This window comes from Clupea harengus, chromosome 8 (assembly GCF_900700415.2).
Source record: "Clupea harengus chromosome 8, Ch_v2.0.2, whole genome shotgun sequence".
In the NCBI taxonomy this organism is placed as follows: domain Eukaryota; kingdom Metazoa; phylum Chordata; class Actinopteri; order Clupeiformes; family Clupeidae; genus Clupea; species Clupea harengus.
In genome coordinates this window covers 15,425,925-15,436,927 of record NC_045159.1, presented here as the reverse complement: position 1 = coordinate 15,436,927, position 11,003 = coordinate 15,425,925, and the positions used below count along the sequence as shown (strand labels likewise).

General features: G+C 43.1%; 1 protein-coding gene across 4 annotated transcripts in view; it reads left to right on the top strand.

The window, feature by feature from the left end:
• Positions 1–2,707: 2,707 nt before the first annotated feature.
• ltbp3 (latent transforming growth factor beta binding protein 3) overlaps positions 2,708–11,003 on the top strand; it is a 49,964-nt gene continuing 41,668 nt past the window's right edge. For 3 of the 4 annotated variants that reach the window (XM_031572057.2, XM_031572058.2, XM_031572056.2), the window contains exon 1: positions 2,708–3,983. In XM_031572057.2, the coding sequence (XP_031427917.1) occupies positions 3,740–3,983 (244 nt within the window). In that variant the 5' untranslated portion in view covers positions 2,708–3,739. The remainder of the gene's footprint in view (positions 3,984–11,003) is intronic. The other variant, XM_031572059.2, reaches the window with a different exon arrangement.

The window sequence follows — 11,003 nt, the reverse complement described above, 5'->3', positions numbered from 1 at the left end:
ATTATTACATTCAGCTCTCCAAACAAATTTAAAAGGATTTGTATTCACTTTAGCTCACAAAATACAGTACATTTGTTTTATTTGTTGTTCACAAAATACAGATCTATTCATTTAGCAGACACTTTTATTCAAAGCAACTTACAGTACAGTGCTGATATCTGTTTATCTGTGTGTGCTCTGTGTAAACACACATACACACACACACACAATCTTCTCACACTCACTCTAAGAAACATCTAACCCTAACCCTGTGCCTAATCCTGACACATAGCATGCCCTTGTACCAGCTGGCTTTGGTTGAAATGAAAAGGCTGTGTATTCGCAGGCCCAGTGGGCTTCTGGTACCATGCCAGTGTAGTAGCACTCTACAGTGAGCAACATTTACTGTTGAAGCCTTTCACACGTTTCTGTCAGCAGTCGTAGGCTGCCTGTTTACAGTACCAGGGCCAGGAGTCAGTGCACATACTGTAGATGGGATGGTGTGTGTGTGTGTGTGTGTGTGTGCGTGCGTGCGTGCGTGCGTGCGTGCGTGCGTGCGTGTGTGTGTGTGTGTGTGTGTGTGTGTGTGTGTGCGAGCGCAATTTGAATTAAGTACCCTTGTGGACGGAGTAATTTAATTTAGAATCGGAGTTTGTGTTTGTTTTGCATGGCTTGGGTGCATGTGTGGGTGAGAATGTGTGAGAGTTTTGATGTTGTCGTCTCCTCCCCTGCAACCCCCCCCCTCCCCCCTCCACACACACACACACACACACACACACGCACACACATACACACTTCAACTACATGCAGTTTGTGTCTATGCCTTTGTGACAGCGCAACATGTGTGAAAATGAGAAGCCACAGTGTGCCCAGAGCTCCACTGAACTGACCCTAATTTTTTTGTGTATATGTTGGGGTTTTGTGTATTACAATAGGGCTTAACAGCAACAGTATGCTGGTGTGCTGGTAGGTAGGTGTGTGCTGTTTGCCCTTTACAGTTAAGTGTATGTGACACAGATGCCCATCACAGTCTCAGTGAATACGTTTTGTTGGTGTATTTGTGTTGTGTTTATAATGTGTTTAGGTATGTCACATTATAAACTCACAAGTGAACCAAATCTCAACATGCCAGATACCTGAATAAAAGTTGAAGGAAAGAAGAAGGGAAAGCATAAGTGTAGGTAGGTCTCATACCACATACCACACCATACTACATACCACATACCACATACCAGTCACAGCACCCACATTAGACTGTCCCCATTCAACCCTTGCCCACTACTCCTCTCCAGCCCACAGTTTGCATACTAGCACTATCAATATAGCAGAGTAACTGTCAATTTCGCTTTTTTCTGTCAGACATTGCAGATGTGACAGCTGTGTGTGTGTGTGTGTCTCTGTGTGTGTGTTTGTGTTTTTGTGTGCATACATACATACATATGTGTGCATGCCATGTGGAGATATTTTCTCTGCATCTGGTGTCATCATCCTGGCCCATGTCCCATCCTATGAGCAAAGATCCCAACAGCCTACCTGCCGAAAACTGTTTTGGCTGGAACATTTGAGGAACCTCATAGAACTATCAGCTGATATGACACCGAGTGAGCTTTGAGATCATTCAGGCAATAACACTCGGTAGCCAGCCTGCCCACTTCTGGCCAGACACACCCATCCGCCAGTGAATCCATTGTCTTGCCTATTTTTAGGCAATGACTTGTGTCCTTATGCATTCTTTCAGATGTGTTTGGAAATCAGTTTGGAAACATTCTGCGAGCCCTACATTATCACCCAGAGATCTTAGAATGTTTTGGTTTTAAATTTGTTCAGTAAGTTGCTTTGGATAAAAGTGTCTGCTAAAGACTTCAGCATGATGATAACCATAGCATAATAAATGATTAAGGCAGGGGCATGAAATCCACACAGATATGGTATAGCCTAAGGCTAAAGTTAGAGACAGGAGAGGACTACCTACATTTTGACAGTGATGTCAACATACATTTTAGCCACTGTTAACTACATACCTACAAACGCAAGGTGACTAACAGTACAATGATAATTACCCTAAATAATATAAAATACAAACTGGAGATAAATATATAGCAAAATTCAAAATTGTGCCTAGGGGCTAGCATAGCAAGTAACCGACATGTTTGTCTGTGTGGAATAGAATATATGTGTGTGCCAATGGGGCCACACATACGTCTTTGTGCTAATATATGTATGTGCGTATATGTCTTTCTGTTTGCTTGTGTGTGTACATGTGTGGGCGCGTGTGTGTATGTGTTGGCAGTGGATGGCGCTGTGTTGCAGATGTATGAGAGAATCTGTGAACCTTCTCCAGGCCGATGCGGTAATTTCCTTAGCGACTGAGGTCAAACATTCTGACTTTACGCAGATGTAGTGACTCTGTTTTCCTTTCTCTCTACCACTTTCACGGCTTTCCTTCGTCTTTCTCTGTCCTTTCCCCAAACTAATAACATGCACCGTACCAATGGGGCCCTTAGCCTAATTCAGCTACGCGACAGTCGTTAGAAGGTAATTGAAAGTATAAAGTTTTAAGTAAAAGAAAAGTATCAAAATATCATTGACATTCTCCAGTAATTTACCTTGACAGGAACTGCTACTAATTCATTACTAATCATTTCCCTCAAAGAATATTTGTCCCGATAAATCAGCAGGTTAGATTGATTTACTGGATTGAGCACTACATTATTTAATAGTTTAATTGTTAATTGTTTTATGGGTTTATTTTCCGTAAATTCACTGATTTAGTTTTGTTTTCCAATAGTATTTATCATTGTTTACATGCATCAGTGTCATGCTGCCCTCAAATACCATACCTCAGACCCTGCAATTCATGTCGCTGTCATCTCTCAAGAAACCACAGCCAGACATATCCCGCAAGAAACGTATGCCTACAATCAGGTAAAAGCAGATCAGTCCATTCACAGACTTCCAAGAACACCCCCTTAAGCCCATCCTCTGGCGGCACAGTGACCTGAATCGTAGACATAGGTGTAGGCGGCGAAAGGCTACCGCTGGCGTGTCTCAGGGAACCGAATCAGCGGAGCGACGCGCACAGCTGGGCCGACATGGTCGCTGGTTTTCTACGAGAGTGGGGTTTAGGTGAAGGGGGAAAACAAGGGGGTGGCGAGCAAAAGAACCAACAACGAAACCACTTTCAGCTCAGCTCCTGCACTGGCTGGCGCCCGGCCAACTCGGCCCGGAGTGGGTTGGCTCCTCTTCCTCCATCTCCCCTCCCTTCTTTCCCAAACTCAGATAGGCGCACACGAGCCATCTAAGCGCGAGCAAGGAGAAAGGCGACCGAGGAAAAAGGAAATTTTGGGATAGGTTGTGTTGGTTAACGAAAGGGCTTCTCGTCGCAGGATATTCTTTTTCAGATGGTCTTCGGCTACTTATACGTCTTTTGTAAACTTTTCAAAATGTGTCACGTTCTTGAGAAGTCACGTTTAAGCAGCGGAGAGACGTAAATAGTTGTTTATTGTATAAGTAGACGGAAACGGAACAGTTAATACCACTCCGCAGTCTTTTTCTTTTTTGAATATTGGCAATTTAAGTTCATTTTTTCTCAAGATCATCTCGGTCTAAGTAGCACAACACGTTAGTCTCACGCTAACGTGTTGCTGTTTTGTTGTTGTTTGTTTCTGTTTTTCCGACTCGTGGATCTGGCAAGGTTCGGCTACCTTGTGCCTCCGTGAATGCCCCGTTTTCTCTCGGTACAAAGGTGAAGGATGCCAGAATGCCTTCGCTGATCATCTCCCATCTGCTCGTCATCTGGCTAGCTGTCCAGAGGTTGGCCCTTTGCGCCGAGCGCGCTTCGACTCGGGAGCGCTTCAAGGTGGTCATCGCTCCGCTGATCTGCAAACGGACATGTCAGCGGACGGGTCAATGTCAAGACACCTGCGAGCAGGGCAACAACACCACCCTGATCGGAGAGAACGGGCAGTCTGCTGACACTCTCACTGGCCGGGGTTTCAGAGTGGGTGAGTTAAAAACTGCCTTGTAAAAATCTGTTATCATTCGTCAAAATGTCCATCATCATCATGTGGCGGATGTAACCTAGATTTTTTTTATTGTACTCGTGCTTACCTCCATATATAGGGTTTCACAATATAATTGGTGGTGTCTTGATAAAGCCATGTGGAATTTTGTGATGTTGTTTAACATTTACATCTACATTTAAATACGTAGCCAACCGTACCTGTGATAAATTACCCTCTATTATATATCCTTTTTAAAATTCTGGGTGATCATATCTAAGGTGATCAGGCAGTCCAATTGCTCTTGTAAAGACATAATTCCTATTGCCATTTACTTTGCACTGCATTTCTTCTCATCAAGTTTTCCAGCAACACTTGTTTTATTGTTTCCTGAATTCTGGTGTAAATGGTGGCATTTCTTCACAAGTTGTGCTTTTTAACTGCTCAATTAATTGCTGTTCCTCATGGGGCGCAAATAAACATATTGGTCCAATCGTTCCCATCTGCAGAACAACTTGTACTACAGCAGGTATAGGCCTATGCCTGTGGAATACCAGTGTTCCACATAATTATGGTGTTGCAACAGGAGCAGCTAATAATGGGCCCATGTTCATTTAAGTCGAATAAATGCAGAACTCTTATTAGAACCATTGGTTCTTGTTCCCTTTCTCTTACACATTTTCACTAATGTTCAAACTCACTTTCACTCTTTTCTTAGAGTCCCACCTGTGGACTGTGTAATGGTTTTTGCATATTGTCTGGCTGGCAGTGGCTGGACTTGCGTGCTGCATCAGATTGGCTGTGGAGAGGCACGGTGCCACAGAGTCTGCCCAGGGGTCTGCTTAGCACAGCCCCTCTTATTCACACACACACCCACACACACACACCCACACACAGACACACACACACACACACACACACACACACACACACACACACACACACACACACACACACACACACACACACATGCATATGCTCCAAGTCCAACTATTCTGCATGAAGTCATACACTCAGCCATCCAGCCAAAACAAAATAAAGAGTGCTGCGTGTCTCCTCATATACCTATGTGTGTGTGTGTGTGTGTGTGTGTGTGTGTGCGTGTTTGTGTGAAAATGGAAAGGAGGATAACTGATAACTCTGTGCGTAAGCAAGTGAAGTGTGATTGATGGCTGGAGATGCCTGAATGAAAGGAATCATGCTGCCTGTGTGTGAGGGTGTGCACTGTGATTATTTGCACGGCTTTCTCATTTGCAGTATTGAACTTCAGAAGCGGGGAATCCAATTTGGACTCGCTGTAAGCCAGAGGCATCATTTTGGTGTAATTTATTCCCCCTCTACCTCTACCTCTTTCTTTTTTCCTTATTCCTGTCTTTTCATCATCCCCTCTCCTATCACCCCTCTCTCTGTGTGTCTTGCTTGCTCCTTCTTTCTTTCTTTCTTTCTTTTTTTCTGTCTCATTTTAACTCTCTCCTTCTCTTTCTGGTCTGTCTCTGCTCTAAACCAAAAGCCCCTAATTACATTGCAGAGATGAAGATTTGCTTTTGACTTGTGAAGAGGGCCCAAAAATAAACGCCCGCGGTAAAAATAAATGAGGAAACTGATTCACCGGCTGTGAAAGCTACTTTTATGGAGATGCGTACACCCTGCGGCCTTGAAGACTTTTGACTGTGAGGCACTGTGGTCAGGTGGGGGGTAGGGGGGGAAGCCTGGCCGTTTGAGTTGCCACCGCCACGGCAACTACTCACTCCTCCATTTTCAAAACAACACTGCAGCTTGGCCTAACTTCCTCCTCGCTGCTGGTCCTCTCAGGGCTTGTTGTTCTTAGTTGTATCTAACATTTCACTTCTCTGAGCTCGGATTTGTATTACACATAGCTGCACATCCCCACTTGTTGGACTCTAGTTCTGGACTCATTTGAAATATGCTCTCCGTGGCATTAATGTAATTGTTTGTGTATATTTAAGACATAAATCCTGCTCTGTTGACCATTCAGATGACCCGCGAGAGGAAATGGAAACATACCACAATTCCTGCCTCCAACAGAACATCAAACATGTTCAGTGCCGTCTCAGCTTCAAAGGCACTTTAACTCAGTGTTACGACATTAAGGGGCTTCAGTGCCATACCATGACACATCCACCGTATTGCCTTTCCTTTTCTTTCATAACTCGTCTATTGGTAAGCTGTTCCATAGTTCAAGATAATAATCATTTACTAAAGGGGTTCTTCTGTAAAAACAGAACAGTTGCTCTTAGTGAACTGTAGCATATAGCCTTCTTTGCCTAAATCACAGTATAATACTGGTGAAAGGGAACTGTATGAGACAGACGAATAAGGCTGCTGCCTGCAACTGGAGCTGGACAGTAAGTTGTGTTTATTCAGGCTTTTGTCCAGTTCTGTGTGTTTGTCTGGAGGGGCTTACTCATGGCAATGTGAGCTAGGGCCCGGGCCTGGCAGGCACTTCAGTTGTAGTGGTGTCACTGCATGCGTATCACACCAGTCATTGTATGTACAGTATGTAGTGTCTGCCTGTTATAAATTAGGGAAGCTGAGCAGTCGGCCTGAAAATGGTCATGATTGCTGAAATATATAGAAACACAGGAGAACAGAATGAACACCAAGACAAAGGTGAAACAGAGGGAGAGTTTGGGTCTGGACATACGTATTTACATACTTATTTATCAGGAGTCGAGAGTATTACATGTTCACAAACAGACACACTGCCATGTAAGTCTCCTTCTCTCCTCACACACTCACACACACATGGCTCTCCTTCCCTCTTTGTTTCTCTTTCTTTCGCTCTTTATCATACACATAGACACACACACTGACACATTCTACCTCTTTCTCTCTACTTGGACTCAGCACCCATGGAATTTTCTAGAATTTTTTTGCGTGTTAAAATGGCCGCAGCTGCTGGCAGAGGCACACAGAGTTTTCCAGGTTAGGCAGGCCCAGGGCCCAGCGGGCCTGTTAACCCTGAGAGGCAGATTAAAGAAGCCCCTGTAGCACGTCTCCCTCTGCAAAATAATCAGTGTGCCCGGGGTCTATTCAGTTCATTCAGTCGCTCTTTTCTGCCACAACTGTTTTCTGTAACTCCAGAGTGCGGACCTCAGCACTGTTCAAGAAAAATAAAGCTGGCCACAACCATGACGGACCCTCACCAGATCAGTACCAGCTCCAAAGTGAGCTTTTATCTGCCTTGGTTGCCATGTAAATTGATGTAAAAGTTAACAAAGCTCTCTCATTTTTCTGTGCCTGTGAGTGACATATTTGGATATGTATTTTGTATATTATACTGTGATATTCCACAAAGGTATTTATGCTTTTTAAAACTTGATTTATGTGTAGTAATGTCAGGATTAGTAAGAGAGAAAGTAATATAATAAATAATATGCTCATTAATAATATGCTGTCTGTTTATGTAAACATGTAAATCCATCCATACAGCTTGTAAAGCATGTCGCCAAGCATATCACAGAAGTACATCAGTTACCTAGGTTTTATCAGTGTTTGCCAGGCTAGTCTGTTGGCTGTTAGCAAGTTAGCTTGCAAGTTTTAGACAAACCCTCACTGCCTAGTTAACATTCCTGAAAGTGATTCACACATCTTATCAGTGCAGCCAGAGAGACCTCCAGGAGTCAAAAGCAGAGTGGTCAGTACTTGACCTGCAGTCAAAGGCAAAAATCCATTTAGTCAACACATCTGCTAAATATTTGTGCAGAATGAATAGAGATGATGGGTGCAGGGGAATGAGACACTCTCTTGTTTGAGTTTGAGAAACCAAATTTATAATTTTGTTATCACTGCCACATATAAGACCTGCTCGTAGCTTGAATATTCTCTCCCTTGTACGTCGCTTTGGACAAAAGAGTCTGCTAAATGACTAAATGTAAATGTAAATGTAAAATAAACAAATGCTAACCAGAGTTTTCGGAAAGAAAACCTCCATCTTTCCCCTCCCTCTCTCTGTTCTTCCCAGCCCATCACTGTTTTTTTTTAGATCTTGGTTGACATCCTTTATTAGCCTCTTTTAGCTACTCTTAGTTGAGTGAACTTTCAAACTTCAGACTGACTCCCTGACACTGTCCATGGGTCCATGTTCACATAAAGGCAAGTTTCTGAGCACATTTCACAGATGAAAAAACGTATATTTCTTCAACATATTTTAGATTTCACTACATACTTTTGGACACCGTAAAGAGCTACTGTACACTTAAATGTGTTTTTTGAGCCGTAAACCAAATTAATATAACTGCTGTAATGAAACACATAATCGTAAATATTAACATATTTACAAATTTATAAAAATCTGCATTTATGGGATGCAAATGTCTCAACATGCCATCTACTGTTTAAAATCATCCTGAACCTTGCAAGGCCAAACCATTTGGGACTGATCTACATCATGAAATGTACATATAAAAACAGAATGTCAGCCTCCTCTGATCAGCCCTTCGGATATTAAGAATGTTAACACCCCGCTCTCAACCTGAGTCAGGTTCAGAGCTAGGGGTACAGTTACACCTTAATGTGGCTTTGCTCAACTCTGCATAAGGGACAGTGGTCAACCACCTGCTCCTACAATGTGGTCTTACTGATCCAGAGCCAGTTGTGTATTCTGTCTTGTCTATGCAATTACACTTTACACCAGGGACTGTTCTGACCCAGAATCAGCTGTCTGGAAATGTTATGCTAAGATTTAGATTTTTTCCTGAAATGACTCTCTCTCTCTTTGTCCAGGTCTTTGTATTCAAATGTGCAAATACCCACTCTTGAGTGTGTGTGTGTGAGTGTGTGGATGTCCAACCATTTCAACAAGGTGCATGCTGGTGAGGGAGTGTGAAAGAGTCCACTGGTGTGGGCTTCATACTGTATCAGAGCCCTCTCTCTCTTCCCCCAGCTCTCTCTCTCTCTTCCCCCAGCTCTCTCTCTCTCTCCCCCTCTCTCTCTCTCTCTCTCTCTCTCTCTCTCTCTCTTTCTCTCTTTCTATGTTTCCCTCTCTCTACCACCTTCACACACATACACTGACAGAAGAGGAAATCCGCCTGGTTCTGATAGGGCTTAACCGTGGCAGCCAGCTCTAGATCAGCTGACAAAAGAAGACTCTGTGTTGCAGGTTAGTGCATACAGATGCCCTTTGATCTGCACGTATTACCCAGATATTTCATTTCCAAGCCATCAGCTCATCCCCTGGAAAAAAAGCACCTCACAGTCCACGAAGGGGAACCGTGATTAATGACTTTCACTTACCACCCGACTGTGGCTGGATGCCCACGTGTACTAAATTAAAGTAGCAGTAAGGAGGTCTCGTCTGAAACTAGCGGGCTAATTAGCTAAAAGGAAACATGCAGACTTGCCTTACAAACATCATCAAAAAACATAGTTGACACTGATCAAATCTAGCAAGCTAGCTTGCTAACTGATGTATTTTGGTGCTATTTTAGGTGACATTGTGCTGTAAAAGCTGTTCATCTCCACAGGGTTTTGAACCTGAATCACAAAACTACATAGTGAATAGCCTAGTTAGTTAGTGGGAACTACAGGTGTGTTTATCTGTCCTTCATATGACCATATGCCATCAAAAAGAATTTAAGGATGTGATTAAAACTAGTAGCAGTCATGTGCCATATTAGTTCTTATTTGCATGTCAAGCAAGAAGAGATGTCAAGAGCCTACACTTTATTTCCTTTCAGGATCATTTTCAGGGGGAAATCCATTTTGCACACTTTTCCACTTTGTAACAACTTTCCCATTGTGTTGACTCTGTGTACGAGATCAGTCATTGTGTCAGTGACGGAGTAACGTCACTCCATAGGCTAGAGCAGAGGGGCTGTTCGGGTCTCCTCAGGTCAGTGTGTGTGTGTGTGGCCAGTGTTTCTAATGTGCATTTCTATGTGTATGTGCAGTAAGTGTGTACTTTCTAGTGTTTATGTTTAGTATGTGTGTGGTAGAGTGTGTGTGTATTGTGTCAGATGCAGGGGCGAATTTAGGTTCCCACTTTTGGGGGGGCTAAGTCCCTAAATAAAACCTAATATTTTTCCTGTGACCCAGCAAAACTAGGGGGGTTTGGGGGCATGGTCCCCCATAAGAAATGTTTGAAAATATCCTTTTAAATAGTGTCCTCTAATGGGTTTTAGGAAGAACAATTTACAAATTAAGATTTAGAAATATGGCACGACAATAAATATATTGAAGACATCTGCTGAGATAGGTGCTAATTATACTGTAGCACAATCATTTCCAATGGTAGGGATTTGCAGCTCAAGTGAGTAGGTTAACATTGTAGGCTAGAGTTCACTAGCTAGTTATAGCTGGCTGAGCTACTGAGTGGGCTAGCATACCCACAGGATCAATGAACTGGCATGATAAAAGAGAGCCACGACATCTATAATTAACTTGTGATGATTTAACCATTTTGTTTCTTTTACTATTTTAAACTTCATGTGCTATACCTTTATATCCAGCAGCTGATTATGGCAGCTTTCACTAGCTTGGGTCGGACAGTCGCTCCCAGTCTGTTTACTAGACGTTATCACCGTCTGTCTGCACGCTCGCGAGGTCCGCTCACTCACGACCAAACAGAGCTGTGCGCTTGACACCACAGTCTCAAACAGGCGGGATTCCTGTGCTACTCAAGACTATTTTATTTCTAACTCTAAAAATTAAACAAAATAAGACGTTTGTCTACACAAAGATGCTCTTTAAGCGAAAGCAAATGAAACACATGTACTGCATGTATATTTGACTTGATATTTGATGGGAAACAGTCCTGCTCTGCACGTCTGTACGTATGAGACAGTGACCTGCCTACAATCATCTGCTCCTGATACGTGATCACTGTGACCTTCTGTTTTCAGTGCAGCTCGGACACAGCTGATGTATGAGGCCCTTAGCTTGTAAACACAAACAGGGGACGTACAGTGAAATAGTAGAAGGAAATAAAAAAGAGAGTATTGGAGTGCGAGTGAGAGAGAAAGAGAGAGGGAGAAAGAAAGATGGAGAGAATGAGATGGACAG